Here is a 17,016-nt window from a genome sequence, read left to right as displayed (position 1 = left end):
AGTGTGGCTTGGTGGGCGTGGCAGGGGAAGGATACTGTAAAATCTCCAGTCAGAGGTGGTATTTGCTGGTTCTCCGAACTACTCAAAATTTCCACTACTGGTTCTCCAGAACTGGTCAGAACTTGCTGAATGCCACCTCTGTTGTTAAGTTAGTAACACAGTTATTAAGTGAATAATAATTTGGTTTTAACTTCACTTTGTGTTATTTGAGATTCCTTCAGGTCTCTTTATACCCAGCATGGCTGTAGGAGCAATAGCTGGTAGAATTGTTGGAATCGGTGTGGAACAGTTGGCCTACCATCATCACGACTGGATCATCTTCAGAAACTGGTGTAGACCAGGAGCTGATTGTGTTACTCCAGGACTATATGCAATGGTGGGAGCTGCTGCGTGCTTAGGTACCATATATTATTCTTTTATTTTAATTGTTGTTCTGTATGACAGATATCTGTTTACACTCCTAAATTTTGCTGTTCGTGAATATAGTACCTAAAGTTTCCTTGGAATGAAGGCACCATATCCATTTGGGAATGAAGAAAGCCAAGGCTGTATACTAATTCAATGGATACAATACAGTACAACTGCAGAGCTGCCTTTGTGTTTGGTTTATGGAAAAATGTCAACATTTAATAGTTGATTCCACTTATGAAAATGCATGTTAGGTTGCAGAAAATCAAACTGGCATTGTCTATAACAGTGATGGCGAACCTATGGCATGCATGCAGGTGGCACGCACAGCCATTTGTGCTGGCACGTGAGCTGCAGGCAAACTTATCTCACTGCGCATTCGCACGCCTCACAGCTGATTTTCGGCAGGTTTGAGGCCTTTCTTGGCCTCCCAAAGGCTTGAGGAAGGCTTCTGCAGGCTTTGCAGGCCGAAAACTAGCCCGGTTTCATCACTTCCTGTTTTTCTGAAAATACCGGAAGTGATGAAATGGGGCTAGTTTTCTGCCTGCAAAGCCTGCAGAAGCCTTCCTCAAGCCTCTGGGAGGCCAAAAAAGGCCTCAAACCTGCCAAAAATCAGCTGTGAGGCGCAGTACAGGTAAGGGGGTGGCAGGGGTGGGTAGGGATTGCCTGTGCAGGTGTAGGGGCTGTTGGAGGGCACACATTGCCTTCTGGGTGCTGGCACACGAGCGTGAGTGTGCAAGCATGTGCACAATTTCTGGCACAGGATGCCAAAATGGTTAGCCACCACTGGTCTATCACAATCCTACCCATCAATTTCTTTCTGTTGACAGGTGGAGTTACCAGAATGACTGTCTCGCTTGTCGTAATCATGTTTGAATTAACAGGAGGACTAGAGTATATTGTGCCTCTTATGGCTGCAGCTGTGACTAGCAAGTGGGTTGCGGATGCTTTTGGCAAAGAAGGGATCTATGAGGCACATATCCATTTGAATGGCTATCCATTTCTGGATGTAAAAGATGAATTTACCCACAGAACACTGGCTACGGATGTTATGAGGCCCAGGCGTGGAGAACCTCCCCTTTCTGTCTTGACCCAAGACAGCATGACTGTGGAAGATGTGGAGACATTAATCAAGGAAACAGACTACAATGGCTTTCCAGTGGTGGTTTCTAAAGAGCGTCTTATTGGCTTTGCACAGAGACGGGACTTGATTCTTGCAATAAGTGAGTTGCATCTGTTTCACATAGAGGTGATTAGTTTTATGGGTGGCCTAGAAGAAAGTTAGGTAAGAAATTAATTGTGTGCAATAGTATTCTAAACTTAAGATCCCAATATCATATCTTCTCACATCAATACATTTAATTTTACTTTTGCAAATTAGCCTTTATAAAATCTTGATTCTTTTAAGAATAACAGAAAGTTTCTTTCTTGTTTCTTTTTGTAACAAAAGAAGTGTTTCAATATATATTAACAATTATACTCAGCAACAGATTGAATGTCTATACAAATTTTCTGTCTTCTTTTTCTTATTCTTTTCAAAGTTAAAGCAGAACTATAGTAAATTGATGCATAGAGGAAGGTGATAGAGATGAACGCAAACACTGCAATTACAAAATTAGCCATATTTACCATAAGAAGAAAGAGAAAAAAGTCAATAATTTATATAAAATGTAATAAATTACATGTAGGCTTGAAAGCATTGAAGGATGATGCAGTTTGGATTTGGTAAATTACATTTCATGGCTTTTACAAGATGAGTTTAAGTGAGACATAATACAGTACAATGCCAATGTGTTAGAAACTGACAAGGTTCTGTTAGAAGTTAAGAGTTGGTTTTAGCTCCATGATTGATAGAAAATAGTTCAAAGGGAGAGATAGAAAAACTTGCACTGAAAATCTCTTTTGAAGATTAGCATCAAGAGGAAATATTATTAGTGTTAGTTAGCCTTTGTTTTTGAACAGAGGATATTTTTTAGAAAGCCTATTATTGTTCAGGAGATTTTAGCACTTCTACACACTGAAAACCAAAGAAAAGGAAAAGAAAGGGAAATGGACGCATTATTCAGCAGTAATTTTGCTATGATATTGCTGTGCACACACATTAGAGAAAAAAAAGTCAATAATAATAATAATATATGCTTCAATTAGCTGAAAAATATATGTCAATACTTTGAGCTTAATGAAGAGTGTAATTTAAAAGTCAAATAGGCACTTTCCTAAAATCAGGTGTAAGCTGATTAAGTTTTCCATTGGCAACCGCTTCAAGAATTTGACATTTAATTCTATTCAATAATCACAGTGCTAAGCTAACAACAAGCCACAGTATGGTTTCATGTTATATATGCTACTACTAGATTTCATAATCCTTTGCCATTTGTATCCCTTGCTAAATTCAGATTCCCTTCTATGTTCAAACTAATTAGTTTGTTGTTTTATCCAAATGCTGTCCACAATATTTTGCTCTTTCACAAGATTTTATTCCTTTATTTAAGCTACTGGACTGCCCAATATAAAAGTATGACTTTTAAAAGGCTTGTCTGTGTCTGGAAAGCAATCGTTTGTGAACCAACAGTTGAATTGTGTGAAAGAAAGATTGTGAGACTTGGTTTCAGTCCCTTCAGTGCCCCTACAAGATAGTGCTTTTGCATACCTTTCCCAGAAGATAAGATAAAATAACCTGGATGGTTAAAGATAAATGTTGGTGTGTATCGGCTCTACATTTTTCAGTTAAAATGATTAGGGATATGTTCCAAGTCCTTTCTACTGAAGCAGCGTCATCTGGTGACGCCTAGCAAGTAAACCTTCCCTCAAGATCTGGAGGACCCCTAGTCACTTAGGTTCAGGAAGGGTGTGTAAACCTGCCTCTTCTGCCAATCACTGGGCCAAGATGAAAGTTGAACACAACACATATTTATTTATTTATTTATTTATTTATTTGATTTGCCAATTGTTTACAAGATAATAAGTATAAATGTATACATTGTTGTGAATACATGAAATGGGTACATATAAGAAAAATAAAAGAATAAGAGAAACAATAGGACAGGGGTTATTTGGGCTATGAGTATTCTGCTGCTTTGGCTCTGTGTCCTGGTTCTAAGTTTGTTCAGTTGTGCTTTTTGTTGTTGTGAGCATCAGGATTGAATTGTAGTGGCCATGTAAATCTTTTAAATAAATGAATACATTTTTGTTATTGAGTTGAAGAAGCTTTTGAGGATCCCCTTGAATCTGCTGTCATATTGAATGTAGCAGAAAAGTCATATTAAATGATACTGTCACAATGGAAACTAGATCACTGCAGTGATCTAGTTTCAAAGGGTTAGGATTGTTCAGAATTTCATTTAACACTTTAAAAAAAGCACTATTCTTGAGCTTGTGCAATAGCTATAGAGGCAATTGCAGAAGCCCAGAAGAAGTTAGAGGTTCTTGAACAAGTTTTTAACATCTTATAGGGGAATATCTGGCTTGCTCTGAAATATTTTCTCTCTGTAGCCTCAAGGTAAGTAGTTTGGTTTGTGACCAGTGAAAGCAGAAATGTAGCAATCTACTTAATCTCTTCTCCTTTGCTCCCATTAAAGGGATTCAAATTAGTTAATTTGAACAACAGGGACAAAGTTATCTTTGTCTGTCTGTCTGTCTGTCTGTCTGTCTGTCTGTCTGTCTCTCTCTCTCTCTCTCTTTGAGCCTATGTAGTTGTGTGAATGCATGCAGATGGATTTCCGTAGGCCTGAACCTTATGGCCTCAGATATGAAAAGGTGCTGTTCATATAGAACAATGTGGTATTCTAGATAAATTATTCCATATCAAGATTATCCCTAAAAAGGGAGCTGGGATAAATCTGGCATCAGCATAAGTGTGCTGGGACTGCTATACAGATGCACTTAATAATAATCCTGATCTTATAAGAACCATTAAAGGATCATCAGAAAACAGTAACTATTTCTCTCCTGAGATGGATGTGCAATAGTCCTTATTTGTCTGACTTTTTTCATACAGAAAATGCAAGGCAGCGCCAAGATGGTGTAGTAAGCAATTCAATTGTATATTTTACTGAAGAGCCTCCAGAGGTCCCTGCCGATAGCCCTTATATGCTGAAACTCCGGCGTATTTTGAATCTGAGCCCCTTCACTGTCACGGACCACACACCAATGGAAACAGTGGTAGACATTTTCCGAAAACTTGGACTCAGGCAGTGTCTTGTCACACGCAGTGGGTATGTATATAAATTATTTTTGTTTTAAAAATACGGTATTTCTGTTAAAGGGGAGGAGTTTATTTTCTGGAAGAAATAATTCCAATCCTCTTCAGATGCATGTAATGTTAGACCTGGAAAAACGAGCTGGGTTGTTATAAAGGATTCATGCTTGAGTTTATAAAAAAAAAACAATAATGCAATTTTTGAAAAATAAATTAAAACTAAACTGAAATAAAAGAAGGTACAAGGTGCGTTTGAAGCACCTTCATAATTTTCAGTAACAATCAGAAAACAAGAACTTAAGGAAAAGATGCCATTGAAATAAAATAATGAATTCTCAAATTTGTTAGCTATTAATGCTTTTTATAATTTAAATACCTACCCTCTAGCTCAGAGCAATATATCTTATTTTTGCTCTTTTGACTTAGAGCAGAATTTATTACATGTATGTAATTAAGCTTCATATGTAGGTCAAGCTACTGCTAAATATGTATTATTTTTAATCTATGAAAAAAACCCTATATATTGCTGCTAGGGAGAAATGCCAGCCGAATATAATTGTTAGCAAAAGTTTTGCTAACGTTTTAGCTTTTATCCAGACTAAATGTGCCTCAAACACTTATGAAAATCCCTGCATGAATGACACATTAAGGGAATTAACTAATAGATGTTTATTTTTTTTTATAAACTGAGAGTCCATGGGATTTGTAAGCCTATAAGAAGGTAAGGAATAAACAATATAAGAGGTAGAAGCTAAATCTAATGAAACAGATCCTTGAATATAGAATATGTCCCTCAAAAGCTCAAACATTCTGGAGCCATGAGAGAAATGGTGAAGGCCTTCTGAAGCTATAAAGAACATTTGCAAGGTTGGAGGAATATTTAGTGCTTTTTCCAACTTCCTCATTGGCTAAAATGTAGACAGATTCTGTTTTTGATAAGCAACATTCATATACCAATACTTACAAAGGACAAAAGTTAGGAACCTGTCCTGCTGACAGTTTTCATATCAGTACAATTAAATTAATATAATAGTATAAGGCAAGAACATTTTTGTCCCCAATTCTGGTCTGAGCCTGGTGCTGAGGCCGATGAAGAACACCAGACATGAGGTGCAGGTTTTGTTTCTTTTTATTGAAGCGCTCCAAGAAAAGGGGTTCTGGCCAAAATGCCAAGGAACCCTGAATAATAAAATTATGAAAGCTTTATACAATTTCACTAAAGTAGAAGGTGGGATATATAAAGAATATCATCTAATAAACATTTTAGTAATGATCTAACAATTATTCTGTTGGTCTCTAGCCTTTCTTATTCTTAAACCTTGGCTAATGAATGTTCCAGGAGTTATCTAATACACATTCTACTTCCTCCAGGCCATTCCTATTCCTAATTTCTAGCTGAGGTCTGCAAGATGCCCCAATCTTTGTTTCTTTTATCAGCTTTCTAACCACCCAGAATTGTTACAAGCATTACAGGTGCATATTCCCTGTGAATAAGCAGGCTTTGTTCTTGCCAGACAGACTCCACAATTAGAAGCTTCCTGGTTTCCTTTCAAGGTTATGCCATAACCTTGCTTTGTTTTACCAGACAGCCCATCACTATTCTGATAATATGAAAATTGTCAGAGAGGGAGTATTCATAAGTATAATTTAATTCAACTTAAATTAATGAAAATTTATTGCCTTACACTTAGAAAATACTAAATACCTGAAACATTTTGAATTTGACCCAGGCATAGAAAGATGCTGCAGACAGAGCAGTATCCAAGTGTAGAGAAGACAGGCAGGCTACAGGTAGTCCTTGCCTAACAACAGTTCCCTTAGTGACCATTCAAAGTTACAACGGCACTGAAAAAGTGTCTTATGAGTTGTAGTGATCCCTGTGGTCACGTGATTTACATTCAGATGCTTGGTAACTGGTTCATATTTATGATGGTTGCAGCATTCTGGGTAGTGGTGGGATTCAGAAAATTTAGTACCGGTTCTGTGGGCGTGGCTTAGTGGGCGTGGCAGGGGAAGAATACTGTAAAATCTCCATTCCCTCCCCACCCCACTAACCTGCTTTCCAGCTCTGTTTTCCTGTGCAGGGCAACAAAAGAAGACCCAGCCCATCAGCTGGGACTCAGGAGGCAGAGAATAGATGGAGGCGGGGCCAGTCAGAGGGGGTATTTGCCAGTTTTCCGAACTGCTCAAAATTTCTGCTACCAGTTCTCCAGAACTGGTCAGAACCTGCTGAATACCACCTCTGGTCCCAAGGTCATGTGATCATTTTTTGCACGCTTCTGACAAGCAAAGTCAATGGGGAAGCTAGATTAATTTAACAACTGTGTTATTAATTTAATAACTGCAGTAATTCACTTAACAAATATGATTCACTTAGCAACAACAATTTTGGGCTCAATTGTGGTCGTAAGTTGAGGACTACCAGCATTTATTTGCACAACAAACTTGAGGGGAAAAATTGAGCCATTTGGAGCCAACAAAAGTTTAGCCAAACAAACTATGTTGTTTTTGCCCAATGTTACTCTCAGTGGGATTCAGTTCTGGTAAAATCAGGAAAGTACATGAGTTTACTAATTATGTTATTTTGACAGACTCTTTGCCTAATAGGCAGGCTTTTTTAAAGCAGGTAAAATATTGGTAAAAAGAGACTGTGGTTTAAGATCAATAATTACTATATCTAACTTATTTTTTTAGACATAGGATGTACAGAATCCTGGTTTTTAAGATAAAAACTCCACAAAATCTAGTTTTGTGAAAGTAATTTCAGATTATGGCTACAGTTCAAGGTAGAAAGTGTCCTATAATAAATATTTTAAAACACACTATTTAAAGTATTCTTTACTTTCTGCAACTTTTTACTTCAAGATATTGTCTAACAAACTATAATTGCATATATTCAATAAAAATAAATGACCAGACTCCACAGAAAGGAAATACTCTTCACTAGACAGATTTTTAATGGAACCCCAACGTTTCATAACTGCACTAAAATAATTGGAAATAGAAATATTTCTTTGAAATGATTCCCCTATTTTGCAGTATTTAGTACTATGAAAAGGATATAGTGTGATATTTTTAAAATAGAAAAGTTATCCAGACATCGCATTGCTCTTATATTTTTTTGGAGCAGTGTTAATAGAATATCTATCCTCTTTTTCTGTTTTTCCAATCCTTTGAGAAATTAAAAGGAATGAAAAATTGCCTTTCACACCTAATTATTTAAGTGTGTATAGTGTTTAAAAAAAAATATTTAAAACAGTAACGTCAATTATTTGAGGCGTTGGACTGAAAAAAATTAACATTGATTTTTCAAAAGGTTTTCTTATCAGGGTAAGTTAGTAAGTCTGTATTAATACAGTTAACATTAGCTTGACTATTAATTTCATTTCTATCTTTTTACCATTGTTTTTCAGTTTTCTTAACAGCTATAGCAATCCCCCTCTAAAATAATTAATAAAAACTCATGATAGATGGAATGAATAGATATTTGAGAGCTTCCAACCTTTTGCATAGTAGCATGCCTGCAGGAGAACGGGGAGGACATATTATTGAATGATTTTGCAGGAAGCTTTCTTTAAATGTGATACATTGGCATTCAGGTCACAGTTCAGGAGTCTCTGCCTTTAAGGTTTTAACAATACTTTGATGTATCACTCTCTTTATGCCCTGCACTGAGTTTCTTCTGCTTTGGCCTGGAGGATCCCAACAGTTTCTGCAAATGTTTTCTGAGAGATGTCAAGTTGGACAAGTTTGAGCCTGCTCAAGAAACAGCCTTAACTAAGTGCATTGAGGAATGCAGCTGGATAGAATATGGAATTTTTATCCCTTTGCCAAAGGCTGAGAAAAATATAATGAAAGTTCTGTATTCATAAAAGCAATGCATTGTGATGATTTTTTTCAGTTTGTAAATGTAAATCATTCTTTTTTGTTAAAAAAAAATCCCATTTCTTGGTTTTTAGAGAAGGAAGGAGCAGGGTGTCCTTCTGAAACCGATCGTTTTGTGTTTAAATTTTGCCTGCAGCAGACTTTGAAAAATGAACAAGACAGGTTAATGATTAATCACAATTTTGTTTCTTCCCTTCTTCTCTAGGAGGCTCCTGGGCATTATCACTAAAAAGGACGTGTTAAGGCATATGGCTCAAATGGCAAATCAAGATCCTGAATCCATCATGTTTAATTAGGCTGTTCCCAGCAGAAAGGCCCAAAACTTAAAGAAAAGATTCTTACTGAACTGATTGAAAGGAATTTGAATAAGCTGTTCATTTTTTGTTAAAATAAAATTTAAATTAATTGAACTTTGTTAAGGGTAGAACCCAGGGAAAATTATAGCAAACTGAACATTTGAGTTATGTTGGTAAAGGTATCTGAAAATTCTATTCAGCTATGGGCTATTTTTCCTGGGAACATGTTTCTCTTGTCATAAATGCAGTCTTTACTATGGCATATTTTTTGCCTTGTCCTGCCTACCATATCCCATTCATAAAAATACATTTTCCTCATGATTTGATGAGAACAGAAAAACCATCTTTACAAAAATTGGGAGCAGAAAGAAGCCATATCATCTTCATAAAAGATATTAAAAACAGCAAGCATATGTATGCCTACAATATAATCAAGAATGCCAAATGTTTTCATTGTACATGCCCTATTTCTTATTTCTTAAATTTCTATTTGGGTTCACAAATTAGGTTATTTTCTAAAGCTGCATACTTTTGTGAAGAATGTTCTTGCTTTTGCCATTTTTGCAAAATTCATAGATATTGTAGAAGTAAAGGGTACTTCAGTTAACTTTTAGTGCTATTGTTTAGTCTGAGTTATTCTGTTCACTTGTAATAGAATGAAATAACCTGCAAATTATGTCCTTTTTTATGATGAATTGTTTTCTTACTGTGTTCCCATATATGAGCATGATGTCAGGTAGAGTACAAAAGGTTATATATTTTCCAGGATAACTGACATTAAATTGCAATTCTGGCCACAAATTTTTGTTAAAAAGTATTTTGAATAATAAGCTTCAGTATTCCTACACACACACACAAATAATTGTTTTTTTCCCTAGAGAAAAAAAAACATATTAACACTCAGGTTTTTTTTTTTAAATGTATTTATTCTTTGTGGAAATGTATATTTATTTTATGTCACAAATAGATTTTACAGTATGAAATATTTTATAAACCATCTTAGAATCAGCTTAAACTAATTTTTATAGTTAAAAAAGTATAATCGAATTTGAAGTTGGACATGAATATGATAAATAAAATATTTGCCATAGATAATCTTCATATTACATGTCTCAGACATATGATTTTTGGGATGCTCATTTATTACTTGGTTCTTGGAAGAAATATGTTGAAATAGGCTCCAGGAAACATCAAGATAGTTTCCCAGGGTGTAACCCCATTAACATTAGCACATATTCTATGTTATATGGTTTGTTGAAAAATTTATTGACTGATGTATACATGAAACCTACTTCCTGTGTAAGCATGTTCAATATTTTGCCAAAAGATTACCCAACTGAAAAACCCATGGTTATTAATGCCTGGAAAAAAGAATTGGTATTAAGCTGCTTATGACAACATGGTATTGGTTTTAAGATTCATCAATATATCACTTTCTGGACACATGAAACAAAGTGTATTTAGCTGATTGTCACCCAATTTTAGTGACTGGGAATAACAATAATTATAATAATTGACAGGATTTTTTTCAGAATTGATAGAGGAGACTTACCTTTATAGAAGAACACCAGAGAATGTCTATTGTATTTAATTAAAAATGCAGTTTTCTACTTCTTCAATTGCAGAAAATAATAAAATAATAATGTTAGAAAAATAATAAATTTATCCAACTTTCCAAAAGTTATTAACCATCCCTACCTTTTAATACAAAGCAATGGCTCTTCCATAAGAAAGTGTATGAATTTGAGTGTGTGCTTGGAGACAAAATCTAGCATTATGTGGGGCTGTATATCCAAGCCACAATGCAACCATTTTTAGTAACTGTTTTTAAACTCTTTTCTCCTTGACATCCAAATATAGTTTTTATACATTTAACAAATTAGTCTGTACAACACATGGAACAGAATGGAAATATGGGAGATTGAACTGATAAATATTACATTTTGAAAGGTATTAAGAGAGAAGTTCACTGCAATAATCAACATGGTTCTGATATACAAAAAGAGTATGATAGTTTTCAATATACAAATAGATATGGAAAATATGTTAGATATTTTAGTTATATACTTTCTTATGTTTAACTATTAGCCTATAATTTATCAGCAATCCATGGCTTTTTTTTTGTTTGATATATGATGAAAAATTATCAAAAACAGTTATCTTTTTGTTTCATATTATTTCTGAAGAAGAAAAGTGCAGCTTGATAAAATATATTCTGAATTGCAACCATGAATAATAGATTTATTGAATTTTCTCATTTCTCATTTATATGTGTGGATTGAACTTGCATATATTCACTAAATGAATAAAAAAGCTTTGGTAAATGAACATCATCAAAAAAAACTGTACTTCATGTAGCTCTATCCTGATTTAATATACATTAATTGTCAAAGCTGCTGTTTTATTAAAATGTAAATTTTAAAGTAGGTTAAACATTACAGTAAAATTGCAAATCCCACAATTTGTATTCTACATATCAAGCTACAAACATGAAGAAACAAAAATACAAAGATCTTTTGAGTTCCTTGTATTTGACAATTGTTAAAATATCTAAATTTCATACTTACTACCTTCCAGTATGTATCTTAATGCAGAATTTGTGTTCTAGCCATCAGCTCAGTTTAGCACCTCTGGTTCCTGTTAGTTGTCTATACTCCCCAATTTCCCATAGCATTCTTTCACACCTCCAGCGTGCTTACCCTCCCAGATGCCCACTCCCACTGGTTATGGCAGTTGCTAGCAAGCTTCAAAGAATGTGAAGATAAGCAGCTGACATTCGGGCCTCCTTTGCAAAGGCGTTAGCGCTAAAAGAGAAAAGAAAAGAGAATTTTAAGTATTCAGTTGAGTTCTGACATTCTAGATTTGTTGGAATATTTCTTGCGGAAAGCATGAAGGAGTTTGTCAGCTTGAATGTGGTTTCTGTCAACTCATTTGGATTGGGAAGCAGGGAAATGTTTCCATGCAATCAATACTGGATCCTGCCCTTCTATTTTCACAAAATGTCTTTCACCTCAAAATGTTGTCTGGAAATATGTTGCACAAATAGCTCATCCAAAGTATGAGGTGATGGGATCTTTGAGCAAGGGATAAAGTGGACTTGTTTTGAGAACAAGTCAGTAATCATCCAAATGATGGTGTTCCCTGCACTTTCTGGCAGTTCTAATATAAAGTCCAAACAGATCTCTTTCCAAGGGACATGAGGATTTGCCACTGGTTGCAGTAGTCGTATGGATTTCCCTGGTTGTCTTTTGGCTGATGCACACACTAGTCAGCAGGCTACATAGCTTTCAATGCCCTTTTTGAGAGATGGCCACCAGAATTGTCATTTAACCAGGTGTAGGGTGTTTACAAAACCATTAGCCATTATGGCTAATTCCAATACATTCTGGGTGGCTTTGCTGCTGATCTTCCAGGGAGAAGTCTCACCTTTCTCAGGTCCCCCCACTCCAAATGTTTAACAGTCTCTTTCACCCGTTCATGTAGAGATTCAATTTTTGGAACAATGCCAGCCCCAGCAATAGGGGTCTCTCCATCCGGAATCCTCAATAAAACTCAGGGTCTCCTGGTGACCACCCATCCTTATTTCCACTGATTCCAAATGACCAGAGCTTCCCCAGGCATGGTCCCATCTAGCTGGCAAAATGCTACGGGTAATCTTAACTGTTATAGTCTGAGTCCTAATTTTTCTACCACATCAGGGCTCACCATGCATCTGGTGCAGCCTAAGTGCAGTAAGGCCAAGATCTTCCCCTGGTGCCTGACAATGGCACATTCAGCTCTACTGAGGTGGTGATGGGGATCACAGGGTGACTTACTCTGATATTGTCAGAGTTTGTGTTCCTTCTCTCTGGGATGGTTGGAGTTTCCCACCCCCCGGAGCAAGGAGGGGAGAACTCAATGATTTCAACTACCTTTAACACCATTTCACAGGGCTTTGGGATGGCTTTTCCTGCCTTTTTCCAATGTTGCAACCAGTCTTTGGGGTCATTTTGGTAAGTCATCAGTCAATGGCTCAGTGCCCTTCATCCCTGCACTTGAAGCATACAGCAGGTTGGCATATGGGGCTGAGATTGCATCTGGGAGTTCTCAGGACCTCTGTCTTTGCCAGAGGGGGAGAACAACACCATCCATGGTGTTTCAGCTTCAGGAGTAGCCACGTCAATTCAATCTCTTCTGGCAGAGAGTGTGAGGGGAACCCCCCCCCCATGAGATGTAGGTATAATATACATTATCATTGACCCCATCTTGGAAGCATTCTGCTAGGATGTCCTCTGGCCAGACAACCAGCTTGCATGCCAGCTCTTGAAGCTCTTGGTTATACACTGCCACTCTCCTGTGGCCCTGATTGATGATTTTGATGCAGGTTCAAGCCACATCTAATGACAGTTTAATGAATAGGTTGTTAGTGTCCCTACAGTTGATACACTAGCAAAGAGAGAGAGAGAGAGAGTTGTCTTTACATATGTGTGTGAGACAATGTGAGTGTAAAGATTCATGCCTTGTGTTTGTTGATCCTGGTTTGGTATCACATGCAGCCTTAACTGTTGGAATAAAGCCTCAGTCATACTTGCCTATTTTTCCACAAAAAATGGGGAAAAATTCTGCATAGTGATTTTTGCAGCCTGGGACCACAGTCACATAATCTAAATCATATTTTTGATTTACAAGGATGGCATGCTGTGATTAGAAGCATATATGTTCTCTGATAATTCCTGCTGGCACTTCATATGGATGGCTTCATTTTTAGCTTAGCATGCTTAGCTTGTTATGGGCAAATCTGGGACTTCCCAGCTCTTTTCTTCTTTTTCTGTGACACAAGCTGTAGCCTTTGATTGAAACAGCTGGCTAAAAAAAATCTTTGATAGATCCATCCATGCTTTGTTAGCTACACCAACTATACTACATATTTTGGATATCTCTGGGTATTAATATTTTCTTTTTATATTCCTTTATGGAAGATTTTGAAAATGTAAATATAAATAGCACAATCCAAAACATATGGCTTCTGGAATGTCAATATTCTAGAAGACACAGCTATTTTCTGAATAGATATTTCAGTCAGCAGACTGGTCATTTTTCATTCAGAATGAAAGGTTAACTCTGAATTTACTAATAATAGAGAAAATGACATTTAAGTGATCTAACAATTAGGCAAACAAGATGCAATTTAATCTTTCAAAACTTTTAATTAATATAATTTATTATTCTTTTTTATCACTGGGAGTTTATCTCTTCAATACTATAATAGTTTCATAAGTCTGATAATTTTCCTACATAATTAAGGCATGAGAAAACAAGAAAAAATACCTAACTATAAAATCTTTTCACTAATAACAAATAAATGAAACTTTCTAAAGTAAAAGCAAATTTGAGTAATTCTATTCACTAGTAGAATTTTCCTTATGACCCCTCAGTCTTTCTAGTTGTTCTTGATCATAAGCTTAATATAAGATGACAAATTTCCTTAGATTACTATTAGAAGTTGTTTATCAACAATTAAAAGTAGGTGACATACAGACTCCCAGGGAAGAAATTGTGAATTGAAGATGGCTCCATTAAAAGGCTCCATTAAATGGTTAAGGTGGAATGAAGAGCTGGCAATAGACTGCCTCTTTGTAATTTCTATCCTGACAAGGAGAGGATTTTAGATTACCCACAAAGGATCCAGACAGTTGTTCTTCATGAAGAAGCCTCAAGAAAGTGGTCTCTGGCAAACATAGGAATAACCATCTTGCTCAAACCACAGTGCTGGGAAACTGTTATCTAGGCAAGGAGGAGAGCTCAAGTGGGGAACTAGCCTTGAGTTGTTGCATAACTGCAGGAGACCTAGGACTGATCCTCCCTATGTTCAGTGAGTTCTTATCTGTTTGTTCCCAACACAAGGCAAGCAGTCTGGGGAGATTCCTGTATTATAGGAATACTACTACTGATAATAATTTTTTAAAAACACCTAGCTTGAACCCTCTACCTGTGGACTGGCTTTTTTCACCTGACAGTTGGCACAATTTAAGGGCACTGAGTTTGCATACTTCCTTTTGTAATCAAATTTTATAAATTGCTTAACTTTTTTTCAGCTTTTAGGATCTTTGAATCAAAAAGTCTGAAAACACTTGGTAACTTTCTTTCAATCCTTAATGGAAGATTTAAATATAAGTTTAAGAATTGAAATGTTTTGGGGAAATAAACAGCAAAAAGTGATTAGAACTTTGATTTTGGAAATTTACAAATGGACTAAAGGTCAAAATGAACTTGAACTAATATTTTGGATATTATTTCATTTAATTATAAGGATACTTCCCACTGAAAAATGTTTTTGCTTTGAATTTTTTTTAAAAAAACCTAGAGAACACATGGCCACTGTTTCATAGATATTTCTTTACCTAACAGAGAAACATACACACAAAAATAACCAAAAAGCACTGGCAACAGGAGTGAGTTCCAATTACCTTCTGGCTTCTCCATTGAGTTCCATGTGGTAATCAAGGTAGGATGATAGGAAATCTTTCCTTCCATTCCTTTTTCAGCAGGAACGGAAGTGCATGCTTCTTGGTAAGGTGTGAGTGATGGATTGCAAGATTGGCTGGGAAACTGTCATAGAACATCTAAAATAAAGGTCATGTGACTGTAGCAGTAGCCGTTCAGAAATGCAGCAATCAGCCAGTATCACTGAAAGAACTACGACATCTCCAAATTTCATGAGTCATGGGCCCCGTATTTTGGATACATTCTGTAAGCCTATCATTCAGGAAATGTTGTCATATGATGCACCATTTCACCCAACTAAAGGTCATGAAAATTAGACGATTAAAGTATATAGATGATATAATTGAACTTTGAAGTTCAACACTATTAGTTGGACACTATTAAGAACTAGAAGGAACTAAACTACCGTATTTGCCGGCGTATAAGACGACTTTTTTGCCCCGAAAAACATGCCTCCAAGTGGGGGGGTCGTCTTATACGCCGGTATATCCACTGCCGGCTTTCGGATGCTTGTTGGACGCAGCGAAGGCGCCTCTGGCTTCCTGGATCCCCTGCGTCGCTTCCGCTTCATCCCGCTCGCCTTGCTCCGCCCGAGGCTGCAGCCTTCCTGCTCTTCCCACGGCCCCTGGCACTCTGCCCTGCCGCTGCAGCCCCGGGGATTTCTGGAGGGCGTTTCCGGTGGTGGTGGGGGGTCGTCTTATACGCCGGGTCGTCTTATACGCCGGCAAATACGGTACAAGTAAAAGAGAATATCTAAATTTGACTTACTACTACAGAACAGAGCAAAATATTTTAACAGTCATATTGAAGATATTTTTGAACAATGGATGCAGAAGTTAATTTTAAGCGAGTCTGCCTCTATACTTAGACTGCATTTAAAATATGTAATGGAACAACAACAGGTCCTACTGGACAAGAGAAATTGATTTGAAAGCTGATTTTAAAATGATGCTATAAGAATGATTTGAAAAAAAATGTTATACAAAATAAAAAAGATGGACATACAAAATGAAGCCAGCTGATATCTTAATAATTAAAAGGAATATGCAAATAACAAACCAAGAGGATGAGCTGGATAATTTTTGTATTGCATTTATAAAAGAAACTTGTTAACATTTTAAAGAATTTTGTGAGGACAAAGGAAAAATGAAAAGAAATCAAGTTTTAGGACATAATTTGAAAGGATCAAAGATCAAGAATAATAATCTTTCTACTTCTTTCTAGTTTATTGGGCCTTTTCTAAATAATAATCTGTTAAGTATGCAACAATTGTGGTCTAGTAGTTAGATACACATCCCAAGTGATGTTTTTGTGCACAATGCTTGTCAGTCACCCAAAATAATTAAATTAATGAAAGATTTTATAAAGCATTTTATTCATGTTGTTCAGTAAGCCTGTTGAAAATCAAAGCAAAGCTTTACAAGTCCAGATAATGAAATGGTTGCTATTCTTATAATGTAAAGTAAATCCTACTGACTTCGATCATCGTCAAACAACTGTGTAAAGGATTACAACTTCAGTCATTCCTTTACTGTATCTAATCCTACAAAGTATGAGTCTGTCAATTGACATGAGACCCAGAATATTCAGTGTGGCTGTTTACTCCCAAGCTAGGGTAGATACCAAACATTATAAGGAAATATGGCTAACAGAAAAATCTTAGCTTTCTTATCAATCTACAGTTTAACCAACTGTGTTGAGATGAGAGCGGGGACCTTTCATGATAATATAAGCTACCACCAGTTT

The 17,016-nt window shown here is 36.3% G+C and overlaps 1 protein-coding gene across 1 annotated transcript in view; it reads left to right on the top strand.

Annotated features, from left to right (window-relative positions):
• The window catches only part of CLCN4 (Cl-/H+ antiporter 4), a 33,813-nt gene extending 24,175 nt beyond the window's left edge, over positions 1–9,638 (top strand). Inside the window, exons 9-12 of the mRNA XM_026666911.2 lie at positions 212–398; positions 1,239–1,631; positions 4,406–4,622; positions 8,697–9,638. Of these exons, the coding sequence (XP_026522696.1) occupies positions 212–398; positions 1,239–1,631; positions 4,406–4,622; positions 8,697–8,787 (888 nt within the window). The 3' untranslated portion in view covers positions 8,788–9,638. The remainder of the gene's footprint in view (positions 1–211; positions 399–1,238; positions 1,632–4,405; positions 4,623–8,696) is intronic.
• Positions 9,639–17,016: the final 7,378 nt, after the last annotated feature.

The sequence above is a fragment of the Notechis scutatus genome, chromosome 5 (assembly GCF_049901735.1).
Source record: "Notechis scutatus isolate UNSWTSFEM ecotype Mainland chromosome 5, rNotScu1.2, whole genome shotgun sequence".
NCBI classification, from domain to species: Eukaryota; Metazoa; Chordata; class Lepidosauria; order Squamata; family Elapidae; genus Notechis; species Notechis scutatus.
Note: the sequence above shows the minus strand (reverse complement) of the source record. Positions and strands in the feature narration are given on the sequence as shown.